General features: G+C 48.5%; 1 protein-coding gene across 1 annotated transcript; it reads left to right on the top strand.

Annotated features, from left to right (window-relative positions):
* The first annotated feature begins 7,367 nt into the window (after positions 1-7,367).
* On the top strand, positions 7,368-10,816 carry LOC137370311 (keratin-associated protein 10-1-like). Its single transcript, XM_068032690.1, has 4 exons — positions 7,368-7,394; positions 7,833-7,909; positions 8,771-9,535; positions 10,282-10,816. The coding sequence occupies exons 1-4, from the start codon at positions 7,368-7,370 to the stop codon at positions 10,814-10,816; spliced, it is 1,404 nt and encodes a 467-aa protein (XP_067888791.1).
* The last annotated feature ends 10,303 nt before the right edge of the window (positions 10,817-21,119 follow it).

The following is a 21,119-nucleotide window of genomic DNA, read 5'->3' on the forward strand; positions in this document are numbered from 1 at the left end:
CTCATGGGGCAGGTCCGCCGTCGCCAAAAGTCTTGAAAGGGACGGGAATCCCGTTTCCTTAAACTTTGACCCCAAAAAACCGGAGGATCCATCTGTAAAGGCTGAAACCCCATCTTTTCGGTCTGGCACCGGGAGTCCCACCTCCTGCTCAAAATCCAGCCTGATGAGTGCATCTACATCCGAGCAGCCAATGGTCACAGTCACGTGTGGCTGTTTGCTGTGTCTTAGAGAGAGAGAACAAAAACAGGAATTCGGCAGTGTTAAAAGGTATTTATTTAAATAGAAGGAGTATAGCAAATAAAGCTGATGAGCTGAGGGCGCAGACAGACACATGGCAACACGATATCATTGCTATAACAGAAGCTTAGCTTAAAGAGGGGCAAAAATGGCAGCTCAACATCCCTGGATATAGAGTTTTAAGGCAGGATAGAGAGGAGGATAAAAAAAGGAGGGAGTGTAGCATTATTGGTTAAAGAATCAATTACAGCTGTGAGGAGGGATGATATGCTAAATGAATCAGCAAACGAGGCCATATGGGTTGAGCTCAGAAATAAAAAAGGGACAGCCACACTACTATGAGTGTACTATAGACCCCCAAATAGTGAGAGGGAGATAGAAGAACAAATATGTAGGCAAATTTCTGAGTGCAAAAACAATAGGGCAATAATAGTTGGGGATTTCAACAACGCTGATATCAACTGGGATACAAAAAGTGTGAAGGGCACAGAGGGCACAAAATTCTTGAACTGCATTCAAGAGAACTTTTTTAGCACGTAACAAGCCCAAAAAGAGGGGGCGCAATTCTAGATTTAGTCTTCGGAAATGAAGCTGAGTAAGTAGATGAAGTAGCAGTGGGTGGCTGTTTTGGAGATAGTGACCATAATACTGATAGTTCTGGCATTATTATGGAAAAGGACAAGGATAGAACAGGTGTAAAAGTTCTAAATTGGGGGAAAGCAAATTTTATGAAGCTGAGAGGTGATCTGGCAAAAGTGGACTGGATACAGCTACTTGAAGGAAAATCAGTGGCAAATCAGTGGGAGGCATTCAAAAGCGAGATTCGACAGACACGGTGTAGACATGTCCTCACAAAGAAAAAGGTTGGTACGGCCAAATCTGGAGCCCCCTGGTTATCTAAAAGCATACTGGGTAAGATAAAGCAGAAAAAGAAAGCTTATGACAGTCACAAAAAACTAAATACTTTAGAAAGCCTAGAGGAGTATAGAAAGTGCAGGGGTGAAGTAAAAAAGGAAATTGGGAAAGCAAAGCCAAGACGTGAAAAATTATTGGCAGGTAAAATCAAGGAAAACCCAAAGATGTTTCATCAGTACATTAAGAGCAAGAGGATAACTAAGGAAAGGGTAGGGCCTATCAGAGATGTACAAGGGAACTTATGCTTGGATGCAGAAGATGTGGGCAGGGTTCTTAATGAGTACTTTGTCTCTGTCTTCACAAAGGAGAGGGATGATGCAGACATTTAAAGAGGAGTAGTGTGAAATATTAGATACGATAAGCATAATGAGAGAGGAAGTACTAGAGGGTCTGACATCCTTGAAAGTGGATAAATAACTAGGGTCAGTTGGATTGTATTTCAGGCTAATAAAGGAAGCCAGGGAGGAAACAGCAGTTGCTCTGAGGATCATCTTCAAATCCTCACTAGATACAGGCGACGTTCTAGAGGATTGGAGATCTGCAAACTTTGTACCATTGTTTAAAAAGGATGCTTGAGATAGACCAAATAATTATAGGCTGGTCAGTCTGACGTCAGTGGTGGACAAATTATTAGAATCAATTCTGAGAGATCGGATAAACTGTCACTTAGAAAGGCACGGATTAATCAGGGATAATCAGCATAGATTTGTTAAGGGAAGGTCGTGTCTTACTAACTTAATTGAATATTTTGAGCAAGTGACAAGGAGGATTGATGAGGGTAGTGCAGTGGATGGGGTCACATGGATTTTAGTAAAGCATTTGACAAGGTCCCACTTGGCAGATTGGTCAGTAAAGTAAAAGCCCATGGGAAACAGGGGAATGTTGTAGGTTGGATCCAGAATTGGCTCATTGATAGGAAACAATGGCTAATGAATGATGCATGTTTTTATGAATGGAAGGCAGTTTCTAGTGGTGTTCCACAGGGCTCAGTGTTGGGTCCCTTGCTGTTTGTGGTATATATTAATGATATATTAATGATGGGCGCCATGGGTTGCCTTTGTTGGTGGGAGAGGTCATCGCACCTCACTGGTCAGCTACCGCCCGCCTCAAACCGGGCAGCCCCCGGTCAATAAGGTTCTGTCCCGCCATAGTCGACCTCCTTCAATGGGTGCTTGGAGCTCAGGGTCATTGCCCGAAAGGTGGACTGCAACACTGCACCAAACAACACGAAAAAGGAAAGAAGGTACCAGTCCTTCGCTTTGCAAGCTGGAAAGTCAGAACTATGTGCCCTGGCCTGTCGGAAGACCTTACACAAATCAACGATTCTCAGAAGACCGCCATCATTAACAATGAGCTCAGTAGACTCAATGTAGACATTGCAGGACTTCAGGAGACTCGCCTCCGCGCGAGTGGATCTCTAGCAGAGCAAGACTACACCTTCTTCTGGCAGGGCAGGGATCCTGAAGAACCTAGACAGCATGGAGTGGGCTTCGCCATCAGAAACTCCTTGCTCAGCATGATAGAGCCTCCCTCAAATGGCTCGGAACGCATACTGTCCATCCGACTGCTCACCACCTCTGGTCCAGTACACCTACTCAGCATCTATGCTCCAACACTCTGCTCCCCACCTGAAGCTAAAGACCAGTTCTACGAGGAACTCCATAACATCATCAGCAGCATCCCCAACACCTAACAACTATTCCTACTGGGGGACTTTAATGCCAGGGTTGGGGCCGACCATGACTCATGGCCCTCCTGCCTTGGGCGCTATGGCGTTGGAAGGATGAATGAGAACGGGCAGAGACTGCTTGAGTTGTGTACCTATCATAACCTCCGCATCACCAACTCGTTCTTTCACACTAAACCCTGTCACCAGGTTTCATGGAGGCACCCAAGATCATGTCGTTGGCACCAGCTGGTCCTCATCGTCACAAGGCGAGCCGCCTTAAACAGTGTTCAAATCACACGCAGCTTCCACAGTGCGGACTGCGACACCGACCACTCCCTGGTGTGCAGCAAGGTTAGACTCAGACCAAAGAAGTTGCATCATTCCAAGCAGAAGTGCCACCCGCGCATCAACACGAGCAGAATTTCTCACCCACAGCTGTTACAAAAATTTCTAAATTCACTTGTAACAGCCCTTCAAAACACTCCCACAGGGGATGCTGAGACCAAGTGGGCCCACATCAGAGACGCCATCTATGAGTCAGCTTTGACCACCTACGGCAAAAGTACGAAGAGAAATGCAGACTGGTTTCAATCTCATAATGAAGAGCTGGAACCTGTCATAGCCGCTAAGCGCATTGCACTGTTGAACTACAAGAAAGCCCCCAGCGAGTTAACATCCGTAGCACTTAAAGCAGCCAGAAGCACTGCACAAAGAACAGCCAGGCGCTGCGCAAACGACTACTGGCAACACCTATGCAGTCATATTCAGCTGGCCTCTGACACCGGGAATATCAGAGGAATGTATGATGGCATTAAGAGAGCTCTTGGGCCAACCATCAAGAAGATCGCCCCCCCTAAAATCTAAATCAGGGGACATAATCACTGACCAACGCAAACAAATGGACCGCTGAATTGAGCACTACCTAGAACTGTTCTCCAGGGAGAATGTTGTCACTGAGACTGCCCTCAATACAGCCCAGCCTCTACCAGTCATGGATGAGCTGGACATACAGCCAACAAAATCGGAACTCAGTGATGCCATTGATTTTCTAGCCTGCGGAAAAGCCCCTGGGAAGGACAGCATTACCCCTGAAATAATCAAGAGTGCCAAGCCTGCTATACTCTCAGCACTACATGAACTGCTATGCCTGTGCTGGGACGAGGGAGCAGTACCACAGGACATGCGCGATGCCAATATCATCACCCTCTATAAAAACAAAGGTGACCACGGTGACTGCAACAACTACCGTGGAATCTCCCTGCTCAGCATAATGGGGAAAGTCTTTGCTCGAGTCGCTCTAAACAGCCTCCAGAAGCTGGCCGAGCGCGTCTACCCTGAGGCACAGTGTGGCTTTCGTGCAGAGAGATCGACCGTTGACATGCTGTTCTCCCTTCGTCAGATACAGGAGAAATGCCGCGAACAACAGATGCCCCTCTACATTGCTTTCATTGATCTCACCAAAGCCTTTGACCTCGTCAGCAGACGTGGTCTCCAAACTACTAGAAAAGATTGGATGTCCACCAAAGCTACTAAGTATCATCACCTCATTCCATGACAATATGAAAGACTCAATTCAACATGGTGGCTCCTCATCAGACCCTTTTCCTATCCTGAGTGGCGTGAAACAGGGCTGTGTTCTCGCACCCACACTTTTTGGGATTTTCTTCTCCCTGCTGCTTTCACAAGCGTTCAAGTCCTCTGAAGAAGGAATTTTCCTCCACACAAGATCAGGCGGCAGGTTGTTCAACCTTGCCCGTCTAAGAGTGAAGTCCAAAGTACGGGAAGTCCTCATCAGGGAACTCCTCTTTGCTGACGATGCTGCTTTAACATCTCACACTGAAGAGTGCCTGCAGAGTCTCATCGACAGGTTTGCGGTTGCCTGCAATGAATTTGGCCTAACCATCAGCCTCAAGAAAACGAACATCATGGGGCAGGACGTCAGAAATGCTCCATCCATCAATATTGGCGACCACGCTCTGGAAGTGGTTCAAGAGTTCACCTACCTAGGCTCGACTATCACCAGTAACCTGTCTCTAGATGCAGAAATCAACAAGCGCATGGGAAAGGCTTCCACTGCTATGTCCAGACTGGCCAAGAGAGTGTGGGAAAATGGCGCACTGACACGGAACACAAAAGTCCGAGTGTATCAAGCTGTGTCCTCAGTACCTTGCTCTATGGCAACGAGGCCTGGACAACGTATGTCAGCCAAGAGCGACGTCTCAATTCATTCCATCTTCGCTGCCTCCGGAGAATACTTGGCATCAGGTGGCAGGACCGTATCTCCAACACAGAAGTCCTCGAGGCGGCCAACATCCCCAGCTTATACACACTACTGAGTCAGCGGCGCTTGAGATGGCTTGGTCATGTGAGCCGCATGGAAGATGGCAGGATCCCCAAAGACACATTGTACAGCGAGGCCGCCACTGGTATCAGACCCACTGGCCGTCCATGTCTCCGCTTTAAAGACATCTGCAAACACGACATGAAGTCCTGCGACATTGATCACAAGTCGTGGGAGTCAGTTGCCAGCGTTTGCCAGAGCTGGCGGGCAGCCATAAAGACGGGGCTAAAGTGTGGTGAGTCGAAGAGACTTAGCAGTTGGCAGGAAGAAAGACAGAGGCGCAAGGGGAGAGCCAACTGTGTAACAGCCCCGACAAACAAATTTCTCTGCAGCACCTGTGGAAGAGCCTGTCACTCTAGATTGGCCTTTATAGCCACTCCAGGCGCTGCTCCACACACCACTGACCATCTCCAGGCGCTTACCCATCGTCTCTCAAGATAAGGAGGCCAAAGAAGAAGAGACTTAAAAGTGGGAGGCATGATTGGGAAATTTGCTGATGACACAAAAATTGGCCATGTAGTTGATAGTGAAGAGGATAGCCGTAGACTCCAGAAAGATATCAATGGTTTGGTTGAGTGGGTGGATAAGTGGCAAATGGAATTCAATCTGGAGAAGTGTGGGTAATGCATTTGGGGAGGGCAATCAACGCAAGCGAATACGCAGTAAATGGAAGGATATTGAGAGGGGTAGAAAAAGTGAGAGACCTTGGAGTGCATGTCCACAGGTCCCTGAAGGTGGCAGGTTTCGTAGATAAAATGGTGAAAAAGGCATATGGAATGCTATTGGCCGAGGTATAGAATACAAAAGCAGGAATGTAATGTTGGAACTGTATAAAACGCTGGTTAGGCCACAGCTGGAGTATTGCGTACAGTTCTGGTCACCACGTTACAGGAGGGACATAATTGCTCTGGAGAGAGTACAGAGGAGATTTACAAGAATGTTGCCAGGGCTTCAAAATTGCAGCTATGAAGACAGATTAGATAAGCTAGGGTTGTTTTCTTTAGAACAGTGGAGGCTGAGAGGTGACTTAATTGAGGTGCACAAAATTATGAGGGGCCTAGATCGAGTAGACAGGAAGGACCTGTTTCCCCTAGCGGAGAGGTCAATTACCGGGGGCACAGATTTGAGGTGATTGGATTACAGGGGACATGAGGAAACACTTTTTCACCCAGAGGATGGTGGGTGTCTGGAATTTGCTGCCTGGATCGATGGTGGAGGCCGAAACCCTCAATTCAGTTAAAAGGTATCTGGACCTGCACCTGAAGTGCTGTAACTTGCAAGGCTATGGATTAGTGCTGGAAGGTGGTATTAGAATGGGTGGCTAATTTTTTCAGCCAGTGCAGACACGATGGGCTGAATGGCCTCTTTCTGTGCCATAACTTTTCTATGGTTCTATGATTCTAAAAGTATGTTCAGGGTCATCCACCTCTACATTAGCTACATTCTCTCGCCTTTTTGCTGTGCTATGCATACGTGACACCTTTCTGTTGGTATTGGTCTTAGTAGATTATTTTGCTGATGAGCGACAAACATGAGCAATGTTGTTGGGTTTTCCACAGGCTTTACGCTGTTTACCAGTAGCAGGACACATTGTCCAGTGGGTAAGCACTACCACAGTGGAAACATTTTTTGGATAAGTCGCAGCTCTGTTTGTGGGACAGCTGTTGTTGCTTTGCAGGTGGTTTCCTGGCACATGAGCGATGAATAGCATTCACAGGATTTGAACTTTGAGTTAGCAGCCTCAACTTCAGTAGCTCTGGACTCTGAGAGCGATAGTGATCTTACTAACTCCAGCAGCTCTGACAACTTTCCTTCTCAAAGCTTTTTGGCTTAGTCGACTAGAGAAACGGCCTTTAATTATTAGTTTTTATTTCCCGTTCAACATCATCAATGTCACATTTAGTTGCTAGTTCCCCCAATCACGTGCAATGTTGGTGAAATGTCTCGTTTCCTTCTTGCTTAGTGTATCGGAAGACAATGGTTTCATATATGGTGTTTATCTTGGGCATGAAGCAGGTCGTCAGTGCACTTTTTGCTGAGTCGTAGTCATTTTGCTCAGGCGTAAGTGTCTCAAAGATATCTTCTAATTCTTCACCTCCATAGTGTAGAAGAAAGGCCATTTCCCTTGTATCGTCTGTGTATGTGAAACCTGCCATTGCGCCTTCAAAGTGTCACAGTCACTTTTGCCAACATTGGATATGTATGATGGCTCGGAATGCATATCAAAAGGTGGTAGGTTGGGAATAGACAATGCCATTCTGACCAGCGACACAGTGATAAAGGATGCAGGATCGCATTCCTTTCAGAAAAAAACTTCTCTGTAGTGATCTGAGACTATATATTTTTTGGATTGGATGGTTATTTTGGAGAGATCAGTTTGGGAGTATACACTTTACAAGCTTCCTGTGTGCCACTGGAACACAGTCTGCAACTTAAACTGCTATCTGTAAAAGGAGACAACAACGTTCCGATATTTTCATACCTGAAAGCAATATTTCCGATTTTTCACTGTCCGTTTTCTTTGTTTACCTCATTGTCATTGTGATGTCCTCGGGACTGGAGTGAGGTTTAGCTGAGATTGATATGAGATATGTACAACAGAGACTGCAAACTGCTGAACATAGTGGTGTCATCTTTTATTCTGTTCTAGTTTCAGGTTCCCTTTTCTAGTATGTGTGTTCTATAGCAGCCTCCAGAGTACAGATTGCACAATACAATTTCAAAACACTAAAACACTACAGCCGCAGGTACTGATGTCGGGACTGGAAGTGAGTGAGGCATCCATTGGGGCAATGAGCGGCCGGGCGAATGTGATTAAGCGCCAGCTGCCCAATTAAGAGTCGGGAGGCGTGGAGGGCCGTTGAGTGAGAGGATAGAGGTGGCAGCGGAGGAGGCGAAGGTAGTGTCAGGTGACGCTGTGGAAGCCCAAGACGCCATAATTATAGGGCTAACAGATTGCACGCAGTACTGCCTACTGTTCCCCAGCCCCCTGCCTAACTATTGCCTGCAGTTCCCCAGCCCCCTGCCTGGCTGTTCCCTGCTGTTCCCCAACCCCCTGCCTGGCTGTTCCCTGCTGTTCCCCAGCCCCCTGCCTGGCTGTTCCCTGTTGTTCCAGAGCCCCCTGCCTGGCTGTTCCCTGCTGTTCCCCAGCCCCCTACCTGGCTGTTCCCTGCTGTTCCCCAGCCCCCTGCCTGACCCCTGCTGTTCCCCAGCCACCTGCCTGGCTGTTCCCTGCTGTTCCCCAGCCCCCTGCCTGGCTGTTCCCTGCTGTTCCCCAGCCCCCTGCCTGGCTGTTCCCTGCTGTTCCCCAGCCCCCTGCCTGGCTGTTCCCTGCTGTTCCCCAGCCCCCTACCTGGCTGTTCCATGCTATTCCACAGCCCCCTACCTGGCTGTTCCCTGCTATTCCCCAGCCCCCTGCCTGACTGTTCCCTGCTGTTACCCAGCCCCCTGCCGGGCTGTTCCCTGCTGTTCCCCAGCCCCCTACCTGGCTGTTCCCTGCTGTTCCCCAGCCCCCTACCTGGCTGTTCCATGCTATTCCACAGCCCCCTACCTGGCTGTTCCCTGCTATTCCCCAGCCCCCTGCCTGACTGTTCCCTGCTGTTACCCAGCCCCCTGCCGGGCTGTTCCCTGCTGTTCCCCAGCCCCCTACCTGGCTTTTCCCTGCTGTTCCCCAGCCCCCTGCCTGACTGTTCCCTGCTGTTCCAGAGCCCCCTGCCTGACTGTTCCCTGCTGTTCCCCAGCCCCCCGCCTGGCTGTTCCCTGCTGTTCCCCAGCCCCCTGCCTGACTGTTCCCTGCTGTTCCAGAGCCCACTACCTGACCCCTGCTGTTCCACAGCCCCCTGCCTGACTGTTCCCTGCTGTTCCAGAGCCCCCTGCCTGACTGTTCCCTGCTGTTCCCCAGCCCCCCACCTGGCTGTTCCCTGCTGTTCCCCGGACCCCTGCCTGGCTGTTCCCTGCTGTTCCAGAGCCCCCTACCTGGCTGTTCCCTGCTGTTCCCCAACCCCCTACCTGGCTGTTCCCTGCTGTTCCCCAGCCCCCTGCCTGACTGTTCCCTGCTGTTCCAGAGCCCCCTGCCTGGCTGTTCGCTGCTGTTCCCCAGCCCCCTGCCTGGCTGTTCCCTGCTGTTCCCCAGCCCCCTGCCTGGATGTTCCCTGCTGTTCCCCAGCCCCCTGCTTGACTGTTCCCTGCAGCTCCCCAGCCCCCTGCCAGTCTGTTGCCTGCTGTTCCCCAGCCCCCTGCCTGGCTGTTCCCTGCTGTTCCCCAGCCCCCTACCTGGCTGTTCCCTGCTGTTCCCCAGCCCCCTGCCTGACTGTTCCCTGCTGTTCCAGAGCCCCCTACCTGGCTGTTGACTGCTGTTCCCCAGCCCCCAGCCAGTCTGTTGCCTGCTGTTCCCCAGCCCCCTGCCTGACTGTTCCCTGCTGTTCCCCAGCCCACTGCCTGGCTGTTCCCTGCTGTTCCCCAGCCCCCTACCTGGCTGTTCCCTGCTGTTCCCCAGCCCCATGCCTGGCTGTTCCCTGCTGTTCCAGAGCCCCCTGCCTGGCTGTTCCCTGCTGTTCCCCAGCCCCCTACCTGGCTGTTCCCTGCTGTTCCCCAGCCCCCTGCCTGGCTGTTCCCTGCTGTTCCCCAGCCCCCTACCTGGCTGTTGCCTGCTGTTCCCCAGCCCCCTACCTGGCTGTTCCCTGCTGTTCCCCAGCCCAGTGCCTGGCTGTTCCCTGCTGTTCCCCAGCCCCCTACCTGGCTGTTGCCTGCTGTTCCCCAGCCCCCTGCCTGACTGTTCCCTGCTGTTCCAGAGCCCCCTATTGGCTGTTGCATGCTGTTCCCCAGCCCCCTGCCTGACTGTTGCCTGCTGTTCCCCAGCCCCCTGCCTGACTGTTCCCTGCTGTTCCCCAGCCCCCTAACGGCTGTTGCCTGCTGTTCCCCAGCTCCCTGCCTGTCTGTTGCCTGCTGTTCCCCAGCCCCCTGCCTGACTGTTCCCCCCTGTTCCCAACCCCCTACCTGGCTGTTCCCTGCTGTTCCCCAGACCCGTGCCTGGCTGTTCCCTGCTGTTCCCCAGCCCCCTACCTGGCTGTTCCCATCTGTTCCCCAGCCCCCTGCCTGACTGTTCCCTGCTGTTCCCCAGCCCCCTGCCTGACTGTTCCCTGCTGTTCCCCAGCCCCCTGCCTGGCTGTTCCCTGCTGTTCCACAGCCCCCTGCCTGGCTGTTCCCTGCTGTTCCCCAGCCCCCTGCCTGGCTGTTCCCTGCTGTTCCCCAGCCCCCTGCCTAGCAGTTCCCTGCTGTCCCAGAGCCCCCTGCCTGGCTGTTCCCTGCTGTTCCCCAGCCCCCTACCTGGCTGTTCCCTGCTGTTCCCCAGCCCCCTACCTGGCTGTTCCTTGCTGTTCCCCAGCCCCCTGCCTGACTGTTGCCTGCTGTTCTCCAGCCCCCTGCCTGGCTGTTCCCTGCTGTTCCCCAGCCCCCTGCCTGACTGTTCCCTGCTGTTCCCCAGCCCCCTACCTGGCTGTTCCCTGCTGTTCCCCAGCCCCCTGCCTGACTGTTCCCTGCTGTTCCCCAGCCCCCTGCCTGACTGTTCCCTGCTGTTCCCCAGCCCCCTACCTGGCTGTTCCCTGCTGTTCCCCAGCCCCGTGCCTGGCTGTTCCCTGCTGTTCCCGAGCCCCTGACCTGGCTGTTCCCTGCTGTTCCCCAGCCCCCTGCATGACTGTTCCCTGCTGTTCCAGAGCCCCCTACCTGGCTGTTGACTGCTGTTCCTCAGCCCCCTGCCTGGCTGTTCCCTGCTGTTCCCCAGCCCCCTGCCTGGCTGTTGCCTGCTGTTCCGCAGCCCCCTGCCTGACCCCTGCTGTTCCACAGCCCCCTGCCTGACTGTTCCCTACTGTTCCCCAGCCCCCTGCCTGGCTGTTCCCTGCTGTTCCCCAGCCCCCTACCTGACTGTTCCCTGCTCTTCCCCAGCCCCCTGCCTGACTGTTGCTTGCTGTTTCACAGCCCTTCCATTCAGGACTGCCAAGGATCTGCAGGCAATATAGCTGACGGGAGACCCCAGGTGGCCCCTGGGTCAGCAATGCCTCCCTCCAGATTCTGCTCCAACCTGCAAGGGAAAGGGTTCCTGTTCCCCATGGATAGGAGGAGGCCAGCAGCCCACCTGACCAAGGTAGTGGAGGAGGCCAGCAGCCATGGGATCACCCCCAGGACCTGGATCCAGTGCCGGAAAAGGGTCAATGGCCTGATCTGGTCTGTCAAGGTGTGTGTACTCCATGCATTTACAAACCTTTGGGCCTAGCTTGTGTCAGAACAAGAGACTGCATTTGGAGCAGAGGGAATGACCACACAGCCATGGCAATGGGGTTAGGGAGTAGGAAATGCTGCCTGGCTGCACCTCAGTGAGAGGTGCCGGTCTGTCAATGCATTCCCCTGCATAGTCCCTCGAGAGTGGCCGCATGCAGGAGGCATTTGCCTGCCCCCATCATGATACGCTGGACTATCACCATCAGAGGTCTGGGGCTTTTTCCCACTGGACGACTAACTTTGTTCATCATTGTGTCTGCAGGAGAAGACAGCCACAATAGAAAGGAGCATGAAAAGACCAGCGGTGGAGTGCCATACCTCCATGTCCTCATCCGCATGGAGGAGGAGGCCATGGAACTGGCAGGGCACAAGGCGGCCACTCCATTGCTAATGGAGAAACAGGGGCTTCTACCCAAGAGAGTGAGTGAGTGTCTCCTGGGGCAAAAGAATGTATCTGGTACTAAAAGCCATGCTGCACTCTGATCACCATTGCATCAATGAAGAAGCACAGGAGGGGTGGTTAGAATGTTGCAATGGGCAGACCCTAACCCTTCAATGTCTCTGTTTTCATATGCAGGTCAAGAGGAACGACAAGAGAGAACAGCTGGAGAGACTGGGGGACAGGCAACCATCACTGAGGAGGAGGTGGGAGCCTCAGAGGGTCCACCGTCACATCATTCCCCCACACCCTCCACACCACAGATACTCTTTCATCAATGAGTAGTCGCACGCGTTTAGATTCGGGCACACAACCTGGTGAGCATATCGCTGATGCGCGTGGGTACCCGACGGAGGCTGTGAGAGCCCAGGCCACTGGCAGTCAGAGGACTGTGGGAGACCAGGCCCGTTCTGAGCCCCAGGATGATGACGTGCCTCTGCTGTTGGCGTTAACAAGGGAAATGCTGCAGCTGATGTGAGACGTCAAGCAACTGTTCCGACCAAGGTGGGAGGAGTGCACTGTCTTTCTCTAGCTCCACTTCTCCACAGGTCACAACATATATTTAAATGTTTACCCAGTTACCGATACGGTCAATTATATACTCTATCTATTTTAGTTTCAGAATAAAATCCACCCACCAGGTTTCTTTAATAAACAACAAAAGTATTAATTTATTATGAAAGAAGACTTAGTCAATAAAGATGCAAAGCTTTAATCCACAATTTGAAATATGAGCGTAAATATATATACTCCCTTCTAAATACCCAGCACACACACACACACACACACACCAGTTAAAGGAAAAATAACGATGCTTTGGCCAAAGTACTTGTTAATTCTTGAAGAAAAAGGATAAGATATGTTATGTTCCAGATGGCATACAGTCTAGCATCCGAGTACACGTGGACAGGTCACTGAGATCTTTTCAGAGGCAGTTCGTTCAGGGGATGTTGAGAGGAAGTCTCCCAGAAGCTTCTCAGGAGAAGTGCTGCTTCAGTTTCTCTATTTCGTACACTTGAGTCTCAGGGTTTCTCAAAGAGTTGGAGAAAAGATGAACTGGTCTTCTCTTTTAGCAGGCTGACCTCCAAACTGGGTCAAAACAGTATTCAAATCTTGATGTCACTTCTCCTGTAAATAACTCACATAGTCAGAAGGTGCCCATTGTTTACTTAGCCGAAGACATGTGACATCCAGCAAATGTTGTTTTTAAGTAGAGTCCTTCCAGTGTTCCTTTCAAAAAAACATCCTTGGAATCCCTTCAGTCTCAAATGAATCCATCTCCAGAATTCAAAAACACAAGTCCTCAAAAAATATTTTAAAATGGTAGCACTTTCATAACCCTTCCATTGTTAGAGGAATGAAACACCATTTTTGCATGTGCTTCTTTGCAAAGTGTGGGAAAAACAAATGAAAATTATTAAAACACATTTACACACTCATTCTCATTCACTCTTTACCTGTTACTCATACAGTTCTGCTTTGTGCCATCTTTGCACTCAGATAACTCAAAGCAAAGTTAAATTCTAGACAAAGCATCAGCAATTACATTATTTTTCAATCAAACAGAGTCAACATGGTTTTATGAAAGGGAAATCATGTTTGACAAATTTGTTAGAGTTCTTTGAAGATATAACAAGCAGAGTGGATAAAGGGGAACCGGTAGATGTAGTGTATTTGGATTTTCAGAAGGCGTATGATAAGGTGCCACATAAAAGGTTATTGCACAAAATAAGAACTCAGGTTATTGGATATAATGTGTTGGCATGGATTGAAGATTGGCTAACACACAGAAGGCAGAGAGTCAGGATTAATGGGTCTTTTTCAGGTTGGAAAGCCGTAACTATTGGGGTGCCACAGGGATCGGTCCTAGGGCCTCAACTATTTACCATCTATATCAATGACTTGGAGGAAGGGACAGAGTGTAGTGAAACCAAATTTACTGATGATACAAAAATAGGTGGGAAGGCATGTTGTGATGAGGACACAAAGAATCTGCAAAGGGATATAGATAGGTTAAGTGAGTGGGCAAAAATTTGGCAGATGGAGTTCTCTGTGGGAAAGTGTGAGGTCATCCACTTTGGTAGGAAGAATAAAAAGGCAAATTATTATTTAGTTGGAGAAAGACTACAAAATACTGCAGTACAGAGGGATCTGGGTGTTCTTGTGCATGAAACACAAAAGGTTAGCATGCAGGTGCAGCAAGTAATGAGGAAGGCAAATGCAATTTTGGTCTTTATTGCTCGGGGACTAGAGTTTAAAAATAGGGAAGTCTTGTTACAACTGTACAGGGTGTTGGTGAGGCCACACCTGGAGTACTGCGTACAGTTTTGGTCCCCATATTTAAGGAAGGATATACTCACATTGGAGGCAGTTCAGAAAAGGTTCACTAGAGTAAACAGGTTAGGCCTTTATTCATTGGAGTTTAGAAGAATGAGAGGTGATTTTATAGAAACATATAAGATTTTAAGGGGGCTTGACAGGGTAGATGTTGAGAATATGTTTCCACTGGTGGGGAAATCTCGAACTAGGGGACATAGTTATAGAATAAGGGGTCACACATTTAAAACTGAGATGCGAAGGAATTTCTTCTCTCAGTTGGTGGTGAATCTCTGGAATTTTCTACCTCAGAGAGTTGTGGAGGCTACGTCGCTAAATGTATATAAGGAGGAGGTACATAGATGTTTGAAATCTCAGGGAGTTGAGGGGTATGCAGAGCAGGCCCGAAAGAGGAGTTGAGGCCTGGGACAGATCAGCCATGATCTTATTGAATGGTGGGGCAAGCTTGAGGGGCTGAATGGTCTACTCCTGCTCCTATTTCTTATGTTCTTAATGTGGATAATCTTTAAGTGATAGGGCAGCAATAGTAAACTCCATCGAAATAGTCTGACATTCTAGTTTTTGAATTTTTCCACAAAGGCTAAGGGGTTATGATCAGTATATACCAGTATCTCTCAGTCGTCGTGGCGGACATATACATCAAAATGTTTAAGAGCTAGTAGTAACCCCAGAGTTTCTTTTTCCACTGTTGAGTATCTCTTTTGGTGTTGATTTAGCTTTTTGGAAAAGTATCCTATTGGCCTTTCTATGCCCAATTCATCATCTTGTAACAGGACTGCACTGACACCCAGGTCACTAGCATCAATTGCTACCTTGAAGAGCTTAGTGAAATTTGGGGCAGCGAACACCGGCTCATTGATCAAAATGGCTTTCAGACTTTCAAAAGATGCTTGGCACTCTCCTGAACACACCACCTTGCCTTTCATTTTTTGTAGCAAATCCGTCAGTAGAGCTGCTACAGTGCTAAAATTTGGTACAAACTTGCGGTAGAAACCACACATCCCCAAAAACCTCATGATTTCTTATTTAGTCTTAGAAGCGGGGAGCTCCATCAATGCTTCTACATTTGCTGTTCTTGGCAACACTTGTCCTTGCCCTACTATATGCCCTAGGTAGGTTACCCGCACTTTTGCAAATTCACTCTTGGCAAAGTTTATTACCAAATCAGCCGACTGTTTTTTTCTAAATAGAGCTTCCAGTTGTTCCAAGTGGTCCTTCAAAGTGTCACTGTATACCAGCACATCATCAAGGTAAACCACACAGTTAGGAGCATTGGCTACCACTTGGTTCATTTGTCTCTGAAAAGTTGCTTGGACATTTTTTAGACTGAATGGCATCACTCAACATTGGAAAAGACTGTCTGGTGTGACAAAGGCTGATATTTCTTTAGCTCGGGGTGTTAAAGGAACTTGCCAGTATTCCTTTAACAAATCTATTTTGGTAAGAAATGTGGCACTGCCCACTCTGTTAATACAGTCTTCCAAGCGAGGAATTGGGTAGGAGTCTGCCTTTGTTACAGCATTAACCTTTTTGTAGTCCATACAAAATCTAGTTGATCCATCAGGTTTAGGCTCATACACCACTAAGGAACTCCAGCTGCTTTGACTGGGTTCAATTAGGTGACTTTCCAGCATGTATTGGATTTCTGCTTTCACCTGGGCCTGTTTCTCTGGACTTAAGTGATAAGGATGCTGTTTTATTGGAGAGGATTCCCCTACATCCACATCATATGTGGCTAAAGTAGTACATCCTGGTTTATCCCTACAGACTCCTTTAAATGTTGTGAGTAGTGTTACAACCAGGTGATAAAGGTGTCTAGGAGTCCCTCTCACCTGGCCTTACTGTAACAGGGTTTAATTTTAAACACAACATGTTTTCTCGCTCCCCTTGGTGAATCCTTGTTCGCCGCTTTCCAATTATAAGGCAAAGAAACCAACACAAACAGGCTTTCTTACGTTTAAAGAAGAAAGACGCCTATGGATACACAACACACCCACGCTAGCATGCATACGCGATATACACATGCAAATAGTGACAGAAAAGAGTAGAAGAAAAGTAAAGTGGAAAAGTGTGAGGCAATATCTGAAGAGTCTTTGTTACGGTTCTTCAAGCTCACTGTAGAGAGCTTGATTGTAGGTAGATCTTGCTTTTCGTTAGGGCCCTGTATTCTTCTTAAACCTTGTTCGCTGTAGGAGACTTTTCTCTCTTGGGGTTCATATGTCTTCAGTGGATTCAGAGGCTTGTGAGAAAGAGATGGGAGCAGGCAGATAGGAGAGGCTGTGGCGAGCCAGCCAGGAGAGATCTTCTCAGTCCAGGAGCATTCTGCTTTCTGCCCAAACTGTTTGTACAAATTCAAAAGACTCAGGTTGCCCAGCAGGTTAGTCATGTGACTAGCTGGTTTGACTATGTCTGTTTGTGTATTCGGCCATCTTAGCAGTCAACCTGGAATGCGAAATAAAAACAAGAAATTCTGGAAATACTCAGCAGGTCTGGCAGCATCTGTGGAGAGAGAAGCAGGCTTAACATTTCAGGTCAGTGACCCTTCTTCAGAACTGGCAAATATTAGAGATGTAAAAGGTTATAAGCAAGTAAAGCGGGGGTGGGGCAAGAGATAACAAAGGAAAAGTTGTAGATAAACGAGGTCACAGAATAGCTGACCAGAAGGTCATGGAGCAAAGGCAAACAATATGTTAATGGTGTGTTGAAAGCCAAAGCATTAGCACAGATAGGGTGTTAACGGACTGAAAATTGAACAGCCACAAGTACAAACATGAAAAAAAACAGTGGGTAAGCAAACTGAACAAACTAAGATGAAACAAAATAAAATCAACACAAAAAATAAAAAAGGAAAAAGAAAAAAAACTAAAAATAAAAGTAAAATGGGGAGCCCGTCATGCTCTGAAATTATTGAACTCAATGTTCAGTCCGGCAGGTTGTAGTGTGTCTAATCGGTAAATGAGATGCTGTTCCTCGAGCTTGCGTTGATGTTCACTGGAACACTGCAGCAATCCCAGGACAGACATGTGAGCATGAGAGCAGTGGGGAATGTTGAAATGGCAAGCAACCGGAAGCTCGGGGTCATGCTTGCGGACTGAGCGGAGGTGTTCCGCAATGCGCTCACCCAGTCTGTGCTTGGTCTCCCCAATGTAGAGGAGACCACATTGTGCACAGCGAATACAGTATACTAAATTGAAAGAAGTACAAGTAAATCGCTGCTTCACCTGAAAGGAGTGTTTGGAGCCTGGGATAGTGAGGAGAGAGGAGGTAAATGGGCAGGTATTACACGTCCTGCGATTGCAGGGAAGGTGCCATGGGAAGGGGACGAGGTGGTGGGGGTAATGGAGGAGTGGACCAAGGTGTCACGAAGGGAATGATCCCTTCGGAATGCTGACAGGGGAAGGGACCTGGAATGCGAGCTCCCCCACCTTCAACGTCTAGTGATCAAAAGTCCATTGTAGGTTGAATGTGTCAGGGAACGGCTGCTTTGTCCATCCAATCACCATCTGTTGATATGCAAATGTCTTTTCCAGCCATGGCTGATCTGTTTAACAAGTCCTTTCTTCATTCCAGTAACAGTTTTAAAATCAATGTTCATGACAAAATTAATGTGCCTCATTCTTGGCAGGTGGGGGCCTAGCATGACAGTAGCCTTGTTAGGTCTTCTCGTTGTTCTGCATCTAAATATGAAAGCATAGTATTAGGGGGTTCAATATGAGAATTGTCTAGGCCTCCTTCTGCCTCATCTTCACTATCCTTTTCATCCTTCACTGTCTTCTTCTTCTTAGGCAGTCCCTCGAGAACAAGGATTACTTTCTTCCACTCCAGGGTGTGAGTCCTTAGGTGATCGAATAGCCCAATCCAGATATTCCAGGTCCTGAGGTTCATTTTGAGGAGGTGGAAGATGTCTGTGTGTGGGTTCTTAAAACGTGGGGTGGCCGTTGCACACTGACTATCACATGGTCCGAGCGAAGCAAGATTTTTGTCTAATGGCAGGGATGGCCAAGACAATTGTAGAGCAGGCTCCACAATCCAGACCAGGACTAATACATGCACATGGCCAGTATGTCCAACCGTCGAGCCCGGATGCAGGCTGTGTGAACCTGCATCAGGATGTTCTTGAAGGGTAGCTGAAAGACTGTTCCAAGGGATCCTGTGACAAGGCCTCCCCAGGACCCCTCATGCAGCTGGCAGGAATAGGCTGAAGCACACAAGGGACACAATGTTCAAACCTCTGGATAAGGGCAGAAAAAACTTACTCAACGTCACCCTCATCCTGCTGACCACCTTCGTGTGCGGCTGTATCAAGCTGTGTGTAGAGCCCCAGTACGCAAACACCAAATGTCACTACATGCTGAGGTTCTATCTGTCCCCGGTGTTGCGAAGGATGGGTCTGGGCACACTGCTGCTGAACGCTCCATATAGTTGGACCGTGCCGTACCACCTAACCTTCGTGGAAATGTTTGTGCAGAAAAACACCTTTGACCACCAATCCATCAGGCAGTGGTCTGCACGGAATGTCCTGAAGGCCCTACGGGAAAAGGAGATGGTGGATCCTGTTGGACGGTTCCCCGAGCAGACTGCCAAAGTCATTTGGCAGAATGCCTCATCACCAGAACTTTCAAACAAGCACCAAGACGTAGCTTGGCTGATGGCGAGACGGGCCCTCCCATCAGATCCTTCCTGCACGCCCGGAATCTCACAGTCTCTGCAGGCTGCCCTCTAGGTGGCTGTGGTGAGGAAGAGACTGTTGCCCACCTCCTTCTGGAATGTGCCTTTGCAAAGCAGGTGTGGAAAGAGATGCAGTGGTTTTTGTTGAGGTTCATCCCAAGCAGCTCTGTAACACAGGAGTCTGTGCTCTGTGGGCTGTTCCCAGGGACGCACACCGAGATAAACATCAACTGCTGCTGGAGGACCATCAATTTGGTGAAAGACGCTCTTTAGTCTGCCCGAAACTTACTGGTCTTCCAGCACAAAGAGTTGTCCATGACCTAGTGTTGCAGACTGGCACATTCCAAGGTCTAGGACTACGTGCTGAGGGACGCACTAAAGCTTGGGGCAGCCGCTGCAAAGGCTCAATGGGGAAAGACCACTGTGTAAGGTCCTCCCACCATAGTGAACCGAGGGGCTGGACCCATGGGAAACCCCTTGGGCTGTATACACCAAATATGGGTTTGCTGTAAAATGTTCATGTAAAATGGAATGGAAGGGTTGTGAGGCAACTCATTCCTGTATTGAAGAAAACTGGGTTCCTTTGCACTTTCTGGGATGTCAACTTGGTGCTGTTTTTAACTGTTTTGTAATTTTGTTTTACAGATTTTTGTAAATAAATTATATTTTTGGGGAGAAAAAAGCTGAAGCAGAAAAACCAGTATAACCAGTGGCTAGTCACAGGCTCAGCAGGAGACTGAAGTTTCTCGATCACAGCAGTGCTGGGGGAAGGGCAGTAAATTGATCAGTGTTATTTTAAGTATCACAACAGAGCAACAATTCAGAGACAAAGTTGGGTTTTACGTTATAACCAGTGTAGTTCAGAGCAAAAGTGTCTTCTTGATGTTGAGATCAGTCCAGAAATTTGAAGCTAAGTTTCAAAGAAAATCTGGATGTAGATTTTTCAGGGTATTTTCCACAGCTCACAGATCAGAAAAACAGAAAAAGGCAGCAGCTTATAGACAGAAGCAGAGTCTTATATTTTTCCAATATAGTCCAGCAGAGAAGCAGGATCTCGATGTCCAATGAAGCCAGGAATTTGAAGACAGAATTGCAAGAAAAACCACATCCAGGTCTTATCCAGATGTTTAACAGAGCTCACAAAGTAAGGTCGGGGGATGGGGTTTGTACCAGCAGACAAAGGTTGTTTAATCTCACAGTTAACTTGAAGTTTGGGCTAAAAATGCACCCACTGTTAGAATCAGGGGAAGTTAAACAACAGAAGAAAGGATTTAGTGGGGAGAAAGAGCAATGGGTGGCAGCAAATGGCCACGGATAGATGTAGACAGTGAGGAGCTCCCTAGGGAGCTGACTGCCCAGGTGCCATCCCTACTACCTGACATACCTGTTCTTGCTTATCCATCTTCCGGCGGTGATATTGTTTCAACATATTGATATGATTCTTTTTCTGGCAATCTGGGGTGTCAATCAAATAATTTACTTTACCAATCCTTTTGACTAGTCTATATGGTCCACTGAACTGTGCTTCCAACATTTCACCCTGTAAAGGCAGTAATACTAACACCTCATCCCCAGTTTGAAATGTTTGGGTTTTGGTATGCTTTCCCGCCCATATCTTCATGGTTGTTTGGGAAGCTTTTATGTGTTCCTGTGCCACTTTGCAGGCTCTCGAGAGCCACTCCTGGAAGATGGATACATAACCTAACACAGAAGATTTGTCCCTCTGTTCTAAAAACCTTTCTTTAATTGGATTTAGAGGACCTCTTATCTCACGTCCATAAACTAATTCAAAAGGACTAAAACTGGTAGACTCATTAGGTGAATCCCTCGTGGCAAACAAAAGAAATTCCAACCATTTATCCCAATCATGGGGATATTCATGACAGTATGCCCTGATCATTGTTTTGAGGGTCTGATGGTTACCATTCTAAAGCCTCTGTGTCAGTGGGTGGTATGCTGAAGACTTTAACTGTGTTATACCCAAATTACCCATAACTTCCTGAAAGTTTAGACATAAAATTGGAACCTTGATCCGACTGAATCTCAATTGGTAATCCATATCTAGTGAAGAACTGGGTTACCTTCTCTACCACTAGCTTAGCAGAAATTGTTCTCAAGGGAATGGCCTCTGGGAACCGAGTAGCCATATCCATTATACTGAGTATATATTGATGTCCCACTTTTGTTTTTGGTAGAGGTCCCACACAGTCTACCAACACTCTACTAAGTGGTTTCCCAAA

The sequence above is a fragment of the Heterodontus francisci genome, chromosome 5 (assembly GCF_036365525.1).
Source record: "Heterodontus francisci isolate sHetFra1 chromosome 5, sHetFra1.hap1, whole genome shotgun sequence".
Lineage (NCBI taxonomy): Eukaryota > Metazoa > Chordata > Chondrichthyes > Heterodontiformes > Heterodontidae > Heterodontus > Heterodontus francisci.